This window comes from Aspergillus viridinutans (genome assembly GCF_018404265.1).
Source record: "Aspergillus viridinutans IFM 47045 DNA, scaffold_6, whole genome shotgun sequence".
In the NCBI taxonomy this organism is placed as follows: domain Eukaryota; kingdom Fungi; phylum Ascomycota; class Eurotiomycetes; order Eurotiales; family Aspergillaceae; genus Aspergillus; species Aspergillus viridinutans.
In genome coordinates this window covers 805,035-826,093 of record NW_025091222.1, presented here as the reverse complement: position 1 = coordinate 826,093, position 21,059 = coordinate 805,035, and the positions used below count along the sequence as shown (strand labels likewise).

Here is a 21,059-nt window from a genome sequence, read left to right as displayed (position 1 = left end):
AGGGTTGAGGGTGTAATACGAAGAATCGATAGCGTGAAAACAGAGGGGAATAGAAAGAATACACAAGGAGCAACAAAGTTGACACTCTATTTGTTCCAATATCCAGTGCCTTGGATTGGGAGATCCGATCAAAGGATCGAGAGACCTCCATAGGCTTGCAGATCATTGATCCAGACTGGTGGGATACTACTCCGGATCAGGCCTACATGTATACAGAGTAGTCATTCTCTTAGTCCTTTGTACAGTATCATAATCCTCAGTTGGTCCTCGAATAACCTCATACTAGGTTATCAGATGCATCCTTCGTTGGATATTAGAACGCGGCGCAACATCTCTCACCTATTTCTGATCACGTCCATCAATTGTTTAGCCCTAGGTGCTTCGATGCATACGATACAGCAACCATCTTCTGCTAAGGTTGCACGAGTCTGGACATTGTTGCTGATCGACGAAAGCAACTGCCCTTGGCTGTCAACAAGTACATGGTCGCCCTGGCCTCGACCAACGGCAGCGACTGATGAAGCTAGAAGGAAGAGCCCTTATGCTTCACAAGCTTGGCCAGGCAAAGCTTATAGATCCTTACACCGCGCCCACTGACAGACTTGGTGCCGCGGACGTGTCAAATGACCAGACATACTTCCACGCAGTCCCAACAGTCTAACAGAGACAAGGGAGGGGAGTTTCCATAATCCTGAGCACGCCACTGCTGGGAATGCAGGGTCGTACTTGGCGGGCAGATATCCACAGTTGCCATTGATGGACTAGTGGAAGGCAAATGATCCTTCAAGTTTAAGTCAACCAATTGTCAATTATTTGAGGGCTTCGGCCTCATCTCAAGTCTGATAAGACCACGATTAGACTAGCTCTCAAGCAAAGCTGAGCATAATGAAAAAAAAAAGAGACATAACTCAATTGTCCAGGAGGCATAAAGGCGAGCGTGCCCATCGTAGTCTGTAGAGGATCCAACGACGACGGCCGATTTCGACAGCAACTGTACAGTAGAGGGGTCCATGGCCTTGTAGACTCATTACGACGACTGCAACCATTCAGTATCGAGCTTTTCGTACTCTATAGAAAAGGCCTATTTTTAACGAGTCGCCCCTGTGTCAAATAAATGACGGGCCTGGCTGCTGAAATTGGCCGGTCCTTTGCTAATGATGGTTAATGTCCACACATTCGACGGTGTGATGAAAAAGGAGCACAGTCTGTGAACGAGTACATTGCATAGTTGCTCTTCGTTATCCTCGAAAGGCCCATCTCTTGGCTAAATCTTCGTGTGCTGACCTGCGAAGGGCCCGAGTCTGGGGTATTACGAATAAGCTTCAGTCCAAGGTGCCTCCAATCACGCAATTGGACGAGACAATATCACAAATTCACAATGGACCAGACTATTGGGGTCATGTTGTGACAGTGCAAGTCCACCTCACAAGTGTAAATATATCAGCTTCAGCCTATCATGCGCAGGTACACAGGAAAGAGAGAGTATAATAATAATAATCACTGTCAATTCACCAACGGGATTAGTGATCACTGCGCACGGGCTACTGCGAGCAGGGATTTGCCGCGTCTAGAAGCATGTCCCAAGGAAATCCCCCTTTCGATCGGCAGGGGTACTCCGGACTCTGGTGTACAGGAGGAGACTTCCCTCGGAAAAGGGAAATTGCAGGAAATAGGTGCAGAATTCCGAAGCTCAACGGTCCAGAATTTGACGTATCAACATGATTGTTGATGGAAAGGCTCAAGCTTTCGGGTAGTGAATCCCACAGACCAATGAAGCACGTTCATGGAACCATGCACGAGTTGTCGGTTATCTAACATCAGGTCTCACCAGTACCGACCCAAGCCGAGGCCCGACTGCAAATTTGCTTGAAAGTCTTGGGAGCTACCGTACTGCATACCTAGTTTGTCTTCGCGGTTCACAAGATTGGTGGGTCGGCGCATCTAGCAGAAAGTCTCGCTGAATCACTATCACCAGTAATTGGTTCTTTTTTTCTTCGTTCATTCTTCAGGCCTGAACACTTTCTTTGATAGTGATGAGCGATGCCGTAATAGAGTTTGATAGCGAGGAAAATTTTCGCGGAATCGGAAAGTCACCCCGACCGGGACTCGCGGGTCTGGTATGACCCGCGACCCACGCGAATGCTGTGCGGAGTACCAGAGATATGAACTATCTTTGATGCTGGCCGTCGAGGACGTCGAGTAGATTTCCGTTATCACCTGCCTATATTGGTCTAGAACACAAGGTATCCACCTATGTCAACGTAGCTGGTTCTGTCGTGAAAAGGTACACATTAAGTAGATGATAAGCAGGAAGCACATGTTGAGAGCCTTTGGGAGTATTCCTCTCATATCAGCAAAATGAAAGCGGTGATGATCAAGAAACCCAGATCTTCGAAAGTGTGGTTGATCGTCAGCAGCTTTGGCTGTAATTGGTACTGGTCGTTACCCTCACTGATCAGACTTCAGTAATCACTGATGGCCTGCGTTGAGCGGCCCACCTGGACGTTCAAGAGAAGAACAAGCACTATGCATGTTGATGGAGAATAGGGAGCAATGACGTATCCAAATAGTTCTGAAAGAAGGACGTATCAAAGTAGCGTGATAATTTGATTATCATCGACCTTGGTAGAGCATAGAAGACACGACTTTCTGTTTCTGGCTACCGAAAACACAAACTTTTGCTTAGCGTGCGAGAGATTGATAGACCTGTGCTCGAATCGCGTTAGATCGCCGAGACCTCGCCGGATTGGGAACTCCAAAAAGGTCCCCAGCTCCACTACGGCGATTCACTGGTGCAAGTGCGAGTCTGCGATGATCACGGATATGCACAGCATGAAGTAGTTGTGTATTGGTAAAGCTTGACGACGATCATCTCTTTCTTGTTGCTTGGCAACATTCAGTTGATTGAGCCAAATAAGCTTCTTGAATTTGGTGCCATCGTGGTCAAGTTACCATTTCAAGGACTGGGGAGATTGGCTTCATGTCGATACAATGCGGGTTGAAATTCCCAGGCAAAGACCTTTTGTCCTATTGCAGTCGATGTGCCACGGGGAAATTCCACGTTGTCAGCTCGGGAAACACACTGTCAGCAGAAAGAGAAATCCAGAATATCCTGAAGTGTTGGACTCGACAGCGATGAACTCTGGAGACGCAAGAGGAGCTTGCATTACCCAAAACATTATCATGTGCGGTACTACTCAGCGATGGATTGACGCGTACCGAGTACAACAGCGGAACGTGACACGTCTCCCCTGATGTTGACGTCAAAACAGGGTTACATCTACTCCAGTTGACAGTGACCTTTCTAGGCATATCCTGTATAATCTTGAAATGATTAGCCGGGGACTTCAAATGAAGGATAATGCTGTCCGCCATCGTCGCCATGATGCCATCTTCAGAGGCATTATTGAGACAACCTCAACTGCAAATGCAAAATATACAAAGCAACAGAGGCTGCTTCTTGGCTCATGGCCACAAAGCCACAATGTAACCGCTTCATTTGAATGGAACGCTGTTCCCCGCATTTGTGGGCCATAGGCTGGGCTGTTTCACATCTGGACCAATCTGACGCAACTCATTCCTCTCCGGGTCAAGATTTTCCTCAAGTCAGGAACTAGGGATTCACAATTGGTTAATATTAGCCTTGAATATGCTTGGGATTTGGTAGTCTACCTCTTAAAGGTTTTTGAAATTTCCTGTTCCAGACTGATGCAGGTGCTTCATATCACGTGTTCTGTGGCTGCCACGCGAGGTTCCAGTCGAGTCCAGCCGGTTTCCTGTTCATCTACACCGCTTTTGTTCTTGCGGGGTTTTGGTGCCTCGTGTCTCCATAAGCAGTAATACCATTACCCGGACTTCCTTGGCCGTGCAATGGAAGGTTTTCCATGGTGGCAAATTAACTGTTCCTCTTCCTGCTGGATGGATTGTCTTACCCAGTAGGTTCAACACCCTTTTGAATTCAATGTCGTTCCTGACTTGCCAACTTGGTCAGCAATGACAAATAACTAACTATACGTCTGGCCTAAGCTGCCTATGTGCCTGGAACCGAGTACTATGGCAAAAACGATCCTAATCAGCCAGTCGGTCTTCCCCCTGCAACAAGCAGCGAATGAAAAATGGCCGTCCTACGCAATCCCCGGTGAACACAGAGGACAATATGCAAAATAGCCGGTAGTGGTTCGAGGTACAAACCTTAAGACTAATCGAACGCTTTAGAATGCTCCTTTGCCCTATCATCTGGATCCTCTTTATCCATTTGAGCACGGATTACGCACCATTCTGGCGGCGGTGATGTCCGTGTCCAAAGGTCACTGTGCAGCATCCTTGTACTCCGGTGTCTAGTCGACCACTGCAAAATTCTGAACTCCACTCCCCAACGGCAACGTTGACTTGACCCCCTTTTTCACAATTCCTCTGCCTGGAGAGGGGGGCTCCTAACGGTGGAGCAACTAGATATCCCTAGTGCAAAACTATGGAATAGGGCTAAAGATGGTCGTTATGACTGTGCTGATCAAACGTGGATCCACATAACCAATTCCGGACCCGAACAATCTTATTATTAATAATAATATCATTGTTATGTGCATTTTCCATAGTTTTAACTTTTCATTTTGACATTTTATTTTGCTGATTGCGCGCTAGTATCACCATATCATTGCTGGTTCGGTGGCTGACTTACTTTGGCTCAGTTCGAATGGCAATGAGCATAAACCACCGCTGTGGCTAAAGTCTTCCTTAACATCCTCACTGATCATTCCCTTCTCGACTATTGAGCTTTCTTCTTCCTCTTTCTGTCTTCCTTTTCTCATTTTTCGGTCATTCCCCCCTGGTTCACTTCCTTTTGTTTGGAGATCTTCAAATACCTGTCAGTTGCAGGCGTTGTACGGCATCAAGACTACATCTTTTTTTCTCTGTGTGACCATCTTACTCACAAGCTCTTCTATGCCGGCCTGATTCCGTGAAGACGATGACTGCGACACACACAGGGTCGTGAAAATCACCAGGAACCTTCGAGAGCAATGAGTCTTTTCCAAATGTTGTATCTTGCCGGGGACAGGCAAGATGAGAGTCATGTCTTGTCGCCCCGGCTAGCGTACACCGAGAGTGGCGTCACATATGATATCGATCCATTACCTGCAACACAACACAAAGGTCTTATCGCAGTGGCTGTGATGGCCATGCTCTCGTTTCTCGCAACCCTTGCTCTGATCTGCTTTATCACATACCGTCTTGTTTTCTGGCGCTCAAACTATCAGCGGTACATCGGATACAACCAATATATCGTTCTCATCTACAACCTGGTCATTGCCGATCTTCAACAGTCGCTCGCGTTCCTACTATGTCTGAAGTGGATTACGGAGGACAAAATAGAGGCTTCATCTGCAGCATGCTTTTTGCAGGGATTGTGGTTGCAAATCGGAGACCCAGCAAGTGGTCTCTTTGTACTCGCCATTGCGGTCCATACATTCCTTCTAGTCGCCATGGGCCATAAGTTGAGTTACCGGGTCTTTGTTTCTGGAGTTGTTGGACTCTGGGCATTCGTCGCTGTTCTGGTTATTATTCCACTTGCTGCCCACGGTCGATATGTGTTTATCCCGTCTGGCGCCTGGGTAAGCATGCTCATCGCCCTTCCCGCCGAACCACCCATACTAACCGATCAAAGTGCTGGATCAATGAGGAGTACGAAGCCGTCCGTTTGTGGACACACTACATCTGGATTTTCCTGGCCGAATTCGGCACCGTCTGCCTGTATGCCGTCATGTGGTTCCAATTACGAGCGCAAATCAAGCAATCAGCGATTCTGGGAAGCAGCCACACGGCGAGTCTGAAGCGTCTCCGTCGAGTCATCGGATACATGGTTATCTACCCAATCGCATACATTGTGCTTTCACTTCCGCTGGCGGCCGGACGAATGGCCACCGCTCGGGGCAATACACCGAGTGTTGCCTATTTCTGTGTCGCCGGAGCGCTCATCACAAGTTCCGGCCTCGTCGATGTGCTCCTCTACACTCTAACCCGTCGGAACCTCATCCTCGAATCCGAGCCGAGCGAAGATCGCAGCTACAATCGCTTTGCCAGCAGCAAGAACCGAAGAACGGACAACCACCTTACCACCATTACCGCGGATCCCAAGCATACTCGCACAGACATCAGCGTCCTGCGCACCCGAAGAGGTCGCGACGAGGAAGAAGATAACATTGACGGGACAACGCGCGACGGATCAACAGATAACATCGTACAGCCCAGTGTCGAATTGACACCCATGGGCAAGGTGTTCCAGCACACCACGATCGAAATCACCCACGAACCGGCGTATCCCGAAGGGGAAGGGAGCGACCGGTCCAGCAAAGACTCGTTGCAACGCCCTGTCAAGGGCCATGAGAATGCATCCCGGATGTGGGGTCGATAATGGATGTTTGTTCCGCCTATAATGCCTCTTTCATCTAGATACACGATGTCCATATTTACGTTTTCTGTCGCTTCTATATACCACTATCTTCACCTTCTTTGACTCCGTACGAACTCTAGTGATGTCCTACCCTATTCCTATTCTTCATCCCGATTTCTGGACTGAACGGGCTTTGTCTGTATGACTCTGCCCTCGACTCAAGCGACGGTGGCTCTTTGTACATTCTATACCATGTTCCTCGACTCTTTCCTTTTCTTTTTGTCTCTTGTCCCGGGGAGGAAATACTCATATATTATATAACTTGATGATTGGTGATGAACTTTCTTATCTGGTGAGCTCGGATGTTGAGCTTGGTGAATGCTATTACAGGACTTGACCTACTCCTGTCATACTATATAATTAAACCACTATTGATTGAATCTTGCTCGTCCGCAGCGTAAAAGTTAAGCAAGCTAAGATACGGAGTAGAAGTGCATAATATCCACGCTGCAGTCCAACCAAACCCATACCGCTCTTGCATTGGATAGTGCTCATTATCAATCTAGCAACCACAGCCGCGGTCTATTCAAGACCTGTAGGCAGATAGCCTTTGCAAGGTTGCAGTATACGATATGCGGGGGAGACGATGTGGAGCTGACGGGTAGAATAACCATACCTGTATAAAGTGTTGGGGTAGTACGAGTAGAACGGACATCCTTTCTTCGAACGTCACGAAATGCCGAGTCGAAGGACCGGGGACGGAGGGTCGAGTTGTCCTCTACGGCGCTGCCATTGCTATATGGCTGTTCGAGTCATGACTGCGGCTTACAGTATATGCTCTCCTCTCTAGGTCCTCTTCAAAGGTCAGTGTACAGGTCCGATCTGTACCAATGTGACTAGCTACCGCTGAAGCTGTCCATCATCACGGGGCCCGGGGAGTTGCTTGATATGTTGCTGCTGGGGAGGTGAGCGATTGTCATTTAAAGGATGTCGCGCTTGGCTGATTGAGCAGAAAAACCGAGTATCTTCAGTTGCTTGAGAAAACCATGATGGGCTTTGGAACCAGCGCGGAACCTCCGATTATGTGGTTTATCGGTCGCCATGTTCCCCTTCCGGCATTCAGGACAATGGTCCGCGCCACAGAGTATCTCTTCCAGTAGGGGCAGCGAGCTGTTATCGACGACAGGCGACGGGAAATGCAGCTAGGAAGATCATCGCTGGAATAATTCAAGAGACGAGAAGGATGATACAACCCTCACGGATTACGATGTGATACAACAGGCCTAGAACCTGAACCTGACTGGTTCGCATACCACGGCGGTCACGCTGACATATCTCGCTTGATCGTGTCGCAGCCTCACCTACACCGCGAGATTGAGGGAGTTAGCAGTCTCAGAGCGGCTCCGGGCGGTCTCCCTCGCACTGTCCCCGAAAGGGGGGTGGCAGTGTCAGGTTACTTACCCCCACAGGGTATCACGGTGAGCACCCAGACTTATACAATCAGTCGCGACGGAGTTCTCTATTCGAATCCCGAGATCCCGAGATTGTCAACAGGGAACGTTGGATTTCGGGTGATGGGCCGGGTTCCCACCGAACCAATGTCGGCTTCTCCCCGTTCGGGACTGGCCCGAGACCTTGTCTCGGGATTCATTTGGGTTGGATGGAGCTGCGACTATCTGCAGCGGAGATTTTTCCGTGAATGCAAAGGGGTGAGATTGGCCTCTAGAGAGCTGGTACGCAGGAGACCATGAAGCCAGTGAACCTCTTCTTGATCGCCCCTGTAGGGCACCAGTGCGAAATTCTGCCCGCTTCAGCGTCAACGTTTGACTTGACTGCTTGGGAGCATTTCTTGTAGAAGGTGATGCCGGAATTGAATGACAAGCCGAAGACTTTTTGCCGAGGTCTAATGAAATCCGTACCTTTCAACCTGCACTAAATAGGAATAGTGTGCAGAGATTGGTCAAAACCGCTATGAATGCCTATCAATTCCCGCCGGCCGGGAGACCATTCAGCCGCCGGCATACCCTTGGAAAGCGTAGCACAGGATGAGCATGCTCTGTTACTCATACACTCGTGCTCAAAGCCAAATTAGTATGCAAGGAATAGTCCTAAGGAGACTGACCTCGCAGAGATAGACATGTGGAAACCGTCGCAATCGGGATTTGAATTGGCCAGATTTGTTGGGAACTAAAATGACAGGCACTAAATGCCCCTCGTCCATTGAGGCGCCTACTAGGTACCTGATCTGGGAATAGGCGATGCACACCACAAGCCACCTTGCAACTCCACTCGCGGAATGTTTCTCCCTCGTGAACATAGTGGCTTCTCGGTCTGTGCCGGATCATCAGTTGAAATAGGCACCAAGAAGCTTATCCCGTGCTCTCTCCACGTCTTTCAAGGACGAACCATGAACTGAGGATGAAGCTGTCCTTATGCATAACAAATTGCAATCAAAGTCGGGAATTCGCATATCCCGATCGGGCTTTGCGTTTTTCCCTCTCCCAATCACGGGAAGGAGACAACCACGTATACCACTGTGGTCTGATCATGGAAATTTTCCTCGGCTGGACTTATCAACAACCCTGCAAGGCCGTGTAATAATGAGTCGATTTAGTGACAGCAATGTTTACCACAAGAGCAGATGTCGAGCCCGATAGTCCTGCGTCTCGTAGGCCTCCAGTCAGAGTTGCCTGCATTTCCTGGTGTGTATACTGCTGGACCTGAAAGACGTTTCGAATTCGCAGAACTCTGACAGAAACCCCTTGTACAGCCGTGCGTCCCGGATTCGCTGCGATGGCCACAGTGATTGCTCGAACTGCATGGCGAAAGGGCACAAATGCGTCTACATTCCTAGCAGACGCGGAGGACAGAGGTATAGCAGAAAATTTGCCAACGCTGTCGACTCGTTTGATGGAAAGTGCGAATCTGGAGGAGTTCAGGAAGATCGAAGCTCATCGAACTCTGATGGAGACGGTATGACTAATGTGTGCGCCGGTTCTTGCAAAACGTATTAACAACGCTGTAGAATGGTTGAGCCATTTGGTAGGCATGAGTGGACCGGGAGCCGGACTGCGCAGTATCGACACACCAATGGAGGAGATTGAATCCATCTTTGACTCCGTGTTTGCTCCTAGCCCAGGAGAAGCAGCACATGAGCTGGATCCTTCTTTGGTGTCAGACCTAGTCCAACTGTATGGAAGTGATGAGGATATGTAAGACCTGGGCAGTTACGCCTCACGACATCAGTGGCTGATCACCAGAGCAGACTAGATGCCTATTACGTCTTCATCCATCCTTATCACCCCCTTCTCCCTCCACCCGAACGTTTGCCCGCATATAACCGCCCCTTGTCTCAGCGGGCAGAGTTTCGGCCATCAAGTCCGCTCAGTCTAGCTATCTCTGCCCTTCTGGTCCTCATTCCACATCCGAACGAGTCGGATCCGTTGAGAGCAGAGTATGTGAAGCTTCGGAGGGGCTTTGCGCAGTCTTTTGCTCGAGATGCTCTGAACGCTGTAGAGCTTGATGCCAGTCTGCTAAACCCATCGAATAATACTCTCAGTTTGGATAGAGCAAAGTTTCATCCTAAGTTGCCTTTGTATTTAGAAGGCATCCTAGCTCTGAATCTTCTGAGTGTCTATGAGTATGCACAGCGAGGGAGTTTATGCACAATGAGCGATCGAGCCAATGAGGCACTGACATCAGCGATGAAATTGTCGTTGCATGAGTCTCTTGAGGAGGATGAATACGCGGAGGCCAGGCGGAGGACCTGGTGGATGACGGTTAGCTTTTGTCAACACTTTGGTGTTCTTTTGACAAGTTAGCTGACAGATTTTCCATACAAACAGTACATGGTGGTGTGTCAAGCAGCCATTGTGAACAGCATGGTAGGATACTGATCACTGCGGTGTTTGTTGACGAGACTAAAAATCGGTAGCCTGCAACATTCGACCCGTTTGACCCTCATTTTGCGACACCGTTTCCAGAGGTATGTGCCCGATCCCGAAATAAGGTACTGCTGTACTCATTTTGCCTAAAGGGATGGAAGGTTCCTGTCGAGGCGCAACAGACGCTTCTTGAGACTGTCGCGTTCATGACCGACCTTGAGCAGACGAAGGCTTCCGGTCAAAGTGCCACTGGAATCCGGGAGCGAATGTTGGGTCTTGATTCCCAGATTGGATCATTGTTATTTCTATGCAGAGACACGCGGTCTGCCCCCAAGCCCGTTCAAACTCGGGTGGAATCTCCGGAGGTCGCGGCCTCCCAGATCATGATCACTATTGCAGAAATCCGATTGCACACGTGAGTACACTGTTCACCAAACACGCAGACTATTACTGACATTTCGCGACCAGCGCCAGAATTAAGGCCCACAGACTTTGTGCTTTCCAAGATATTCCCAGCTTCCATCAACGGCAGTACGAATTCGGACCATCTCCCACTGTATCTGAATCTGAGACCCAGCCCGAGCCGCCCTCTGCTAGTGGAGCAGAAAGCACCCAGCCTTCAACGCCTTCATCAAGCTCACCTTTGCATTTTCCTTTCTCCTCGCGCGAATCCTCAAAAATCTGCTTCCACGGCGCCCTTAACATCGTCACCTTACTGAACAATCTTCCCTTCCCTAACCCGACCAACGAGATCCCGCTCAACAGCCCACCATATCTCTCCCAGACAACCCGGGTCGAGATTCCACGGAGCATACTCACCTTTGCCTGCTGTGGAATGCAATCCGGCTATGTGATGTTGATGCTTTGTCTCAAGGCACGCGCTCTGCGCGAGAGCCGTATGGAGGAGTCCAATTTCGCAAACACTCCCTCTCTGACTGCTCTTTTGAATGAGCTGCATCAAAGCTTACGGCTGCTTGTCAAGTGTTTGAATAACTGTGCGGTCGCATTTGAGGCGCTTTCTGGAATGAGAGGTACTCCTATTCCTATTCCTGAGAATACCGTTGACTTTCTTTGACTGAACTGACAAAGTCTCTCGTCGGACAGACCAAATAGCTCAAGCGATGGAGCAAGAATTCCAGAGATAGCCTCATCACCCGGCTTGCTATTTTCTCGATTTATAGTTGCACATTAGGCCGATGGCCAGTGCATCTGGTGCACATCCATTATTGGACCTGGGGGCCTCGGGCAGATGTTGGGTTATGCAGCCAAGGACATAAATATGCCTGGGTAGGATAACATGACATATAGTGCTTGTTGATCTTCGTCACCATTGATCTTCATGATGGTTTACCTTCTTGATGATCGCCGACAGAAAGCATACAGTCTCAGTTCGAGACACGAGACTTTATGGTCTGCGTTACACGACAGTTGCCCTCTGATCGTTCAAGTCCGGCAGCACCAACGGCAGCAGACAGACCTACGCCCAATTATGCATTGAAAATTGCTTAAAGTACATACTCTCACTATGCTCTGGCGTTTCAAGCCTGCAATAGTGATTGTCTATTTGATGACGCAACGAGTCTCTCCGTAGAGAATCACTCTCTCCTCTTGCATCTTGCCGCAGGATGTTTTATTTGGATATATGTTCAAATACTTGTAAATAGGCGCGTGCTCTGCAGTATTCTTCTTATACATTTTAGAATTGAGGTGTTGATTTTGTTATTTATTATATCAGGAGCATAGCATTATGAAGCATGTGATCTAGGTGCTTGCTCCAGTACAGGAGGGCAAGGCTCATGGTCGGGTAGAAACACAGAACCAGTAACACTGCCCAAACCTCCATCCACACCCCTCTAAAGATGCACCTATTTCACAACGAAAGAATGGCACGGTCTCTCGAAAGTGCAATATAGTCTGCGGAATGATGGTTCTAGATTGCAAAAAGGGCAGCAACTGACAAATCTACTAGGTAAAGGGTATCTTGGACTCCACAGTCTCAAAGCGAATTTATTGGCACAGCAATCCCAGCTCCTGATACATAGAGATCAACCGCTGCCTAACCGTCTTCGCCAGTGGCCATGACTTCCCCAGCACATGCAGCGCGCCCACTCCAAGCTGAATTCTCGCCTTGATCGACTCCTGTTTCTCTGGAATGGAGACAAACAAGCACGCAACGGTGTGCACTACCACACACATGGCAAGCGCGCAGGTGAAGAACGGGGTGCGATTTTTGACCGGATTAGGCAGGGTGGCCAGATTGCACAGCAGATCTGCTGCCCGCAGGAGCTTCTGCGAATGCAGGTCAAGTGAGGCGGAGGGTGGAGTTGCCTCGCGGGTTGTTGGGAGGCGGGTGCAAGAGGTATGAGCGTGGATGGAGGCGTATCGCATGTTTGATCGAGGGTGGTGGAGGTAGATCAGTGCACTGGAGCAGAGTTAGTTGTCATGGGGAACACAGGTGGGTTGGATAGTTGGTGGTGCACGCACAGGTAGCTCGTCATTTGAGCTTGGAAGGTCATTTCATCTAGGCCGGAATGGCTGCCGTACACATCCCGCTGGGATGACGGCAGTTGCATCAAAGATGTAACCAGCGCAGCGTCGATGGTCTCGATTTGATCGTCCAGGTCGATATCCAGCGACCGATTCAATCCCATGACCATGCCGAGAAGGTGCACGGCCTTGATCCTGTATGCGGATGATGGAAACCGCCTTTCGTCGTCAAAGTGCCACTTGTTGATGAGATCTTTGAAGGTCAGATTGCTCATTATGACCTAGCAGGCATCAGCGAAGGCGTCAGAAGATAGCATAGACGACGTACCGCGTCCCCGGAGTTATAAAGCTCTTCATCGCAGGGCAATCTCACGTCTGCAGCGCTATGGAACAGTTGGAACGCGCTCTGGTCACGCATTGCAGCCAAGTATCCGTCCACAAAGTACAGCTCCCAATACGTCCGCCGCCAACTCTCCTCCAATATAGAATTTCCGCCGGAGTGTTCCGCCGCAAATGCACCTCTGTTCATACCCAGTTCCAAGGCCAGGTTAACGGCAGCCTGCATGATACGGGTTGCACTGTCTTCGGCGCCACGTGCGTGATCGACAATAGCGAGAAGGACCATTCCCTGGACCTTAAATCCGTCACGAGGCGTCGAGTCGCACAACACGGAATAGGTAGATTGGCGGAAGAGCTCTTTCAGGGACGGATCGTGGTGCTGGTGAGCGCCGATGAAGCGCATGATGGAGAGGATGTACTGGGGTAACTTCTCGGCTAAGGGAGAGTGCAGTGCTTTCCTTGGAATTAGGAGCGGATGCGAGCGGTGGAAAGTCTGGTAATACAGCTGGATCAGGGGATCATATGCAACTTCTGGTGTTACGGCGTTTTCTAGTTCGGGCCACGCAAGTGCATTCTCTGGCAAACCTGAAATGTCTAACGTCCGGGGAGCGTCGAGGTGTGGTTGAAAGGGTGCTTGACCTATCTGGTTCTGTCAGTGACTCCTCGCGTATACCGCCTCCTTCTAAAAAGGGTCCATACATCTACAAGATCTGAGGTGAGATTTGTCCCACTGAGCCAGTCCTGGAAATCATCAGGGTCGATTGCAGAGAAAAGGGAGGCATCATCATCAAGCAGCTGCTGGGGAGGATTGCCGTTCTTCGTTCGCAGTCCACGTCTGGATTGAATATAGCGACATTCTGTGCTGGAAGCCTGGCAGCGGCTACATACTGGCATCTGGGCGTCACATTTTAGATGACGGCGACGACAGGTCATACATGCCAGCGATGCCGGCTGCCGGGGAGGCCTGGACGATGTGGAATCTTGCTGCATGGTTATACTCGATGGTCCTGTGTCATTGTTGAAGTATCACGAGTTTTACGGTGGCTCGACGCGGCCAAGTACGCTTTTTACAGTAATTATCTAAACCAACCTCAGTGAGGTTTACTTGTCGGGTATCCTGCAAGTCAGAAATTGGATCGATCCCCGATGCTCAATAGAGTGAAATATGTGAAGCCCAGCGGGAGGGCCGAGATCCCCGAATCGGCGACCACAGTTGATGTCTCGGGGACGGCCACACGTCCGATCAACTCCACCCATGTCCCCAAATAAAGAAATAAACTCGACCCCGTATTCCGTATGTAGTGATTTTTGAAACAATCTTGATATCTGATTATACCGACATCCGATTCCTGCGGTGATACTAGTGCCATGGGGATCTGAATATAGTACGTCGGGGACTCTTGGAACCCGAAGAACACCTCAGCTGGCTCACATCATTTGCCCGGCATCCTCTTCACCTGCAGGCATCGATGCAGCAATCATCGTCCGGTTATTGAATAGGTACATATGGCGTCTCCTGTTTGAATTCAACCTCATTGCATCCATTCTAATATTTGCTCACGTAGTGCGGCTACTGTGGCCTAGGAGGGGAGCTCTACATTTGCCAGACGTTTGCCAGACGTTTGCCAGAATTGGATCCTATAGACAGCGTAAACACTGAACAAAGTGGCCCATTTATCACCCACAAGGTAATGAGAATCTTGCAAGAGACCGTTACCGACGTCAGCGGGATGGATCGACTCACCCGCAAAGCATTGCTGCCTGTGTGGATGAGGGTGCCAACTGGCGAATAGGGACTCTTGTGGCCACTTCGCCGACGCCGAATCCCTGCAGACAGGTGACAATCACGCTATTGATGGAAAACAGCTGGCCTTAATGGGATGACATTTTTCTAATTAAGGCCATTGAAAGCGGCTGCGGGGATCTGACCAACAGATCGGGGTATAGGGCGTTCCTGCGACGAGGCTGTAGCAAAGAGCACTACTCCACATGAGTCCATGGCGCAATGTTCTGGCCTGCGGGGGTGCAAAATAGTCGACTCTATGGAGTAGCGACTGAGACCTTTGCGACGTAGATTACAGTGACTTCTAGACGGCGACTAGCCGGTGACCAAAGCCAGGCACAAACCTACACACAATGTAACTTCAGCCACGAAAGTATGACCCCTAATAATCTAGATGCTCCCCTAAGCGGAATTCTGAGTCCTCTGGTCCCCGCGTGCCCCATACCGTATACCTCATTTAGCTGCGGATCACTTGGCAGTTTGAAGGAGTTCCCGAAAAGGTCCCCGAGGCCAAGGACGGTGGCGCCGGAAAAGTCTCCCGCCAAGACGTGAAAGCAGCCCTGTGGCATGTTCGCATTGGCAGATCTTTCTTGACAAGGCAAATTAACAGGATGATCATGTTTCGAAGCTTGGTCAAGGACTCAAGTGGCTCCATCGTGACCAGTTAGCGAACGCGGTGATCAGATTAGTGGTCGAATTGGCTCCAGGCTTATGGGATAATGGAAGCTGCAAGTTTCGATCTCACAAAGAAGATCATATGGATTCTGCTGCTGCTTCAGAAACACGAACGATATGTCTTTTGCTCCGCAGTCCTGCGCTAGTCGCTTTCGTTCCCGGACTTCCGCGGACCCTGATTTGATACGGAAGAGGTATACACCATTGTCACAGATGAATTGAAACTTTGATGTATGTATGCCCTTGATTACCTGTCTTTCACCTGTGTCTACAAGCATTGACTAGACAGCATAGACAGAGATGACTTGCGATTCTCCAGTGACTAGCGCTAAGGTTGTTTTTGGTAGATGTGACTGCAGGAAAGAGAAGGTGTAGCATTAGAGGGCACTAGTAAACGCCTGCAAGACTAGTTTGACAGCTATATAGCCGGCATCCGTCTTCGTTGTGTTCTTCTTTCAACATCTCGAACTCGTGGAGCCTCTCTTGGCATACTGATGATAGAAGCCATATCCGAGAGGTGTCCACCATGACACGTTTCCCAATACCGCACTGATGAGCCCTGATCTCGTTTCGACCATTTCCTCTGCTATGTAATTCGTCATTTCTCTAATATTTCTCTGCTCTGGTACTTCTTGGTGCCAGTAGATGGAGTACAGCCATCTCAAGTCAGCTTGGAATTGATAAGACCCACCGTGCGTGGTATAATGATGAAGAATTCCCTAGGGAATGTTCTCTTTCAGAGGTGGTTACCCCACTATGTAACAACTCGCCCCACTTTCGTCATTCTTCCAAACTCAACTATCTGGTTTCAAACGCTTTCAACTGTTGATATCACAGCGAAACAACTTAGAACGGTACACCGAACCAAAATGGCCATCATCCACATCGTCCAGTTCCAATTCAAACCTACCGCTAGCCCCGAAGTCATCAAAGATGTATGTCCCGACCCACTCCCACTTTCAGCCCAGAAACTGACCCAACCAGACGTGCGCTCGCATGCTCAATCTCAGGGAGAATTGCATCCACCCCACAACGCAAAAACCTTATATCAAGGCCTCCGCCGGGGGGAAGGACAACTCGATCGAGGGACTGCAGGTATGTGTTTCTTGCACCGGGTTATACGGTCATACTGACAAGCGAAGAACGGCATCACGCATGTCTTTGTAGTAGAGTTTGAGAATGAGGCCGACCGGGAATACTATGTGCGGACCGACCCGGCGCATCAGGCGTTTGTGAAAAGCCTGGATGGGGTGATTGAGAAGGCGCAGGTGGTTGATTTCACACCTGGTGTATTCTGAACTAGTCATGGTCGTTTGTTGAACTGGGTCAGTCTTTGAGAAGTACATAGCTTCAGGAGCGGTTGATTATATCAATTGGAATGTGACCTAGCTTTGTCGTCTTGAATTTTGGCCTGCGACAGTCGTTTGGACGTCACATGTTCGATTAGTCTCTAGGCATTCTCTTCGCACAATATTTCTCCCTCGAGAGGCCGTCTTGACCTGGAATAAGAGTATCGAAAGACGACCGATCACTATAATAGAAGTATCATTCAGGGTCCTAGTAGTGGATAAGGCCCCCACCCTTGACAATTATCTTGCCGATGCTGGCGCTGATGACTGAACAGTGTACAGCTTCTTGAACAATATTACGATTATAGCCTGTATTCGCCATTCTGATCCGATTGGTGCATAAACCGAGCTTTTAATATGATGACTCTACGGGGTACTTACCCCAGATTATGGGGATCGTTTAACCCGAGGATGTATAAAAATTTGAATATCCTCACGGAAATATGCCACACGTCTTCCGTAGGGACTTCTCGACCCACAATGGCGAGAAAAGGACTTCTATTCTTGCTCTTGGTGCCACAGCTTGCTCTAGGACGAATTGACCGGTCGGTTCAGGTTGGATCCAGTCTTCCATAAGGCTCGCTGACGATAGCAGGCAGCATGTAGTGTCCAAGTATAATGTTGTCCGCACGAGTCTAATCGACAACGAAACGACGCCTCTCCAGGTCGGCAATGGAAACTTCGCCTTTAATGTCGATAACACGGGCATGCAGGTATTTTGCTTACTCGCTTCGTTCCAGACAATGACTTAATGTGCCTGCAGTCTTTCCTCCCATTCAACACTCTGTCAAGCCGGGCCTGGCACAACGATTCATTGCCCACAGATGGGTACGCTCTCCCACTGTACTCTTTGGAAGAAACAAGAATTGTTGTCTAATTTAGGATAGCGAGAAAATCGAAGACTATCGCGGTTTGGCGATGTTGACCCACGGCCGAAATGTCTCCTATGACATTCCGGACCCTCATCTGCCAGAAGCATCGCAATGGCTTATTTCCAACCCGAATCGGATCAACTTGGGACGGATTGGGCTTCAGTATAAGGGCGACTTTCTCACAGCGACACAGATTAGTGAGCCGCGTCAAGAACTAGATCTGTGGAGCGGCATTATCACCTCCACTTTCAGAGTCGCCGGTCAACTGGTGAAAGTGGTGACGCAGGGCGATTTCCAGTCTGACTCGGCTGCTTTTGAGGTCCAGTCGGATCTCCTCTCATTGGGGGATCTGACTATTGGATTAGATTTCCCTTATCCTCCGATTCACTCGACAAAGTACAAATATGAAGTGTTTGTCGGCAGCTACGATTTCCCGCAGAACCATACCACGTCGATAGTTGGAAACACAAAAGACGGGGCGCATATTTACCATCAGTTGCAAGAGACATCCTACTTGGTCAATCTGCGATGGCCTGCTTCTTCTTTGCAATTGTCTCGCGCGAGCAATGCGACTCACCGCTATACTCTTGCACCTTCATCCTCATGTACCCTGAAATTCACTGCCAATTTTGCACCAGACAAGCAGGTGCCAGACTCCCCAACCGCTATCCAACACCAAAATCCCATCGACTGGAAGAACTACTGGACTCGTGGAGGGTTTGTCGACCTCACGGCATCGTCCAATTCCAAGGCGGATGAACTTCAGCGTCGCATCATCTTGTCACTATACCATGTACGTATCAACAGTGCGGCTAAAGGACAGTCACCTCAGGAGAGTGGACTGATGAACAATGGGTGGTATGGTATGTTACTTGCGATTATTTACAATATGCAACTGTCACTCACGACTATAGGCAAATTCCATATGGAAATGGTGGTCTGGCACAATGCCCACTGGGCGACTTGGGGTCGGCAAGAACATTTTGATAATATCTTTCCAGCCTTATACGAGAGTTTGTTGCCATCGTCTCTTGCACGAGCCAAGGCTATGGGATGGGATGGAGCACGGTCTGTTCCGTTGTACAATATTCCCTGATTGACCGCTCACAGAGCACAGGTGGCCCAAAATGACCGACATTGAGACCGGGATCAGCTCACCTGGCGGTATCAATGGCCTTCTCATGTGGCAGCAGGTCAGTCATTCAAAGAGTATATTGAATCAGTCTAACTAGTCAGCCCCATCCTATGTACCTTGCGACATTGGCTTATCAAGCCTCACCAACACGCAAGACCCTTGAACGATGGGATCCCATCTTGACAGCTACTGCGGACTATATGGCATCTTATGCTCTGAAGAATGAAACTTCGGGTTACTATGATCTTGGACCGCCGTATGTTTATTCGCCCTTCGAGGACCTTGACTGATTTGAGACAGAGCATACGGTGTCACCGAAAATACTCCACCCACGCAGAGCCTGAATCTAGCATATGAGGTACGTCTACAGTCTCATGCGCTCGGCAGTGCTAACTTCTGCCAAGATTGCCTATTGGCGATACGGCATAGATGTCGCTCGCTCATGGAAGAGAAAACTGGGCCAGCGAGTGCCCGATTCATGGACGACTGTGGCAGAGAATCTCGCACCTCCGCCTCAGGTTGACGGTGTTTATGCCGTCTATCAAGGCCTAAATAGCTCTTGGTGGAATGATACCTCTCTTACTAAGGATCCTCGCAGTTTGGTTATGTTGCAGGGTATCCTCCCCGATACACCAGCAGTGGGTGCTAAAGTTGCATTGGCAACCGCAAAGAAGGTCTGGGAAGTCTGGACAGATGACAAGATCAGTGGATGGGGGAGACCTGTGCTCGCCATCAATGCTGCTCGAGTTGGCAGCCCAGAAAGAGCTATAGGGCATTTAACCGCCTATGACTATTGGATCTTCGATGATGCTGGTATGTACCCTGGTTCCGTCATAGTACAAAGCTAATATTACCTATAGGTTTCGCGGTCCGTGGTGGTGACGGTAAGTCTCTCCTTTCTTGTGATCTGTTAGATACTGACGAATGCTACGTATACAGGGGGCACTCCTCCTCCCTTTATGCCAGGGAACGCGGGATTCCTGTATGCCGTGGCGTATATGGCTGCTGGCTGGAATGGATCCCACGGCGACACGCCGGGGTTCCCCTCTGATGGCAGCTGGATAGTGAAACATGAAGATCTACGCAAGGCGCCATAGACACTGTAGTCATCCATCCTATCCCGGAAGAAGTGACTACACCATCAAGAGACTTCAATTTATCCGGCCAATAAAACATGCACCAGATATTACCACCCCGCAAACTGCCTGCCGTGAAGAATCGTAAGCTCCATTCGGCACGTATCTAGTAAAATTCAAGCAATGATCGTCGTGATGAAACCCTTCGTACCCCAGGTTGTTTCATCTGACCTCGCGCCTTCTGGCACGGGAGCGGAAGAATGCGAAGATGAGCGGCTTTCGCACCGACATCCCGACTCCATCTATATATTGACATCATTGCTCCTCCAAGAGGCAGCCAGCAACCAGACCAGTAGCTCCAATGCAACAAACAACAAAAATGCTCCTCGAACTAACCCTCCCCCTTCTCCTCGCCCTCACCTCCTCCGCCCAAACCAMCGCATCCCCAACAACAACCACCCTCCCAACCCTCCAGTCAGGGTGGTACTTCATCCGCGCCGTCGAAACCCCAGCCTACCACAGCTACCTGCAGACCATCCCCAGCGCTACCCCGGGACCAGCCTATCTCTCCTCCAACACCAACGCCGGCCAATTCAACATCATCTCCGGCCAACTAGTCTACAACACCGGCGCAAGCCAGCTCTACATGAACGTCGAGGACCCCGTCGACAAGACGCAGCGCACCCTGCAGACGTGGTTTAACAAGACGCAGAACCAGTACGGCACGTTTGGGTTCCAGGGGGATGCGGTGACCTGGAGTGTGAGTGATATTGCGCGGCCGAATGTGGTGGCTTGGTATGTTTGTGGAGACCAAGGACAGTTGTATATCAATACGGGGGCCTATGGGTATCAGACGCCGGAGGGGTGTTATGATGAGACGGTAGGTTTGTGATGTGGTGGTGGTGGTGGTGGTGAGGGATGTATCCTGATGATGCTATGCAGATTCATTCGTATGGGGGGTCGACCCCGACGGTTTGATGTGGAGGTTTCATGGGATTATCATGCGCGTTGTCTGATGTTCATCGTTGCGCTGGATAAGGACTATAACTATGAGCACTGCATTGAGAATTG

At 49.7% G+C, this 21,059-nt stretch overlaps 6 protein-coding genes across 6 annotated transcripts; 5 read left to right on the top strand and 1 right to left on the bottom strand.

The window, feature by feature from the left end:
- Nucleotides 1–5,018: 5,018 nt before the first annotated feature.
- Nucleotides 5,019–6,409, top strand: gprC (the record flags this gene model as incomplete). Its single annotated transcript, XM_043271301.1, has 2 exons — nt 5,019–5,609; nt 5,663–6,409. 2 exons carry the CDS (start codon nt 5,019–5,021, stop codon nt 6,407–6,409), a joined length of 1,338 nt encoding a protein of 445 aa, XP_043127236.1.
- Nucleotides 6,410–9,207: 2,798 nt separating this feature from the next.
- Aspvir_008124 (transcription factor domain-containing protein) lies at nt 9,208–11,347 on the top strand (the record flags this gene model as incomplete). Its single annotated transcript, XM_043271300.1, has 7 exons — nt 9,208–9,361; nt 9,414–9,600; nt 9,654–10,167; nt 10,234–10,272; nt 10,323–10,373; nt 10,425–10,687; nt 10,741–11,347. 7 exons carry the CDS (start codon nt 9,208–9,210, stop codon nt 11,345–11,347), a joined length of 1,815 nt encoding a protein of 604 aa, XP_043127235.1.
- Nucleotides 11,348–12,279: 932 nt separating this feature from the next.
- Nucleotides 12,280–14,088, bottom strand: Aspvir_008123 (Zn(II)2Cys6 transcription factor; the record flags this gene model as incomplete). Its single annotated transcript, XM_043271299.1, is given in 5 exon segments — nt 12,280–12,694; nt 12,757–13,040; nt 13,088–13,741; nt 13,798–13,968; nt 13,987–14,088. 5 exon segments carry the CDS (start codon nt 14,086–14,088, stop codon nt 12,280–12,282), a joined length of 1,626 nt encoding a protein of 541 aa, XP_043127234.1.
- Nucleotides 14,089–16,425: 2,337 nt separating this feature from the next.
- On the top strand, nt 16,426–16,854 carry Aspvir_008122 (Dabb family protein; the record flags this gene model as incomplete). The annotated part of the gene is made up of 3 exons (XM_043271298.1): nt 16,426–16,491; nt 16,541–16,651; nt 16,699–16,854. 3 exons carry the CDS (start codon nt 16,426–16,428, stop codon nt 16,852–16,854), a joined length of 333 nt encoding a protein of 110 aa, XP_043127233.1.
- A 531-nt stretch (nt 16,855–17,385) lies between these two features.
- On the top strand, nt 17,386–20,009 carry Aspvir_008121 (uncharacterized protein; the record flags this gene model as incomplete). The annotated part of the gene is made up of 11 exons (XM_043271297.1): nt 17,386–17,450; nt 17,501–17,618; nt 17,669–17,733; nt 17,793–18,640; nt 18,692–18,845; nt 18,895–18,970; nt 19,014–19,168; nt 19,213–19,270; nt 19,317–19,725; nt 19,773–19,796; nt 19,852–20,009. 11 exons carry the CDS (start codon nt 17,386–17,388, stop codon nt 20,007–20,009), a joined length of 2,130 nt encoding a protein of 709 aa, XP_043127232.1.
- A 340-nt stretch (nt 20,010–20,349) lies between these two features.
- Nucleotides 20,350–20,966, top strand: Aspvir_008120 (uncharacterized protein; the record flags this gene model as incomplete). The annotated part of the gene is made up of 2 exons (XM_043271296.1): nt 20,350–20,868; nt 20,931–20,966. 2 exons carry the CDS (start codon nt 20,350–20,352, stop codon nt 20,964–20,966), a joined length of 555 nt encoding a protein of 184 aa, XP_043127231.1.
- Nucleotides 20,967–21,059: the final 93 nt, after the last annotated feature.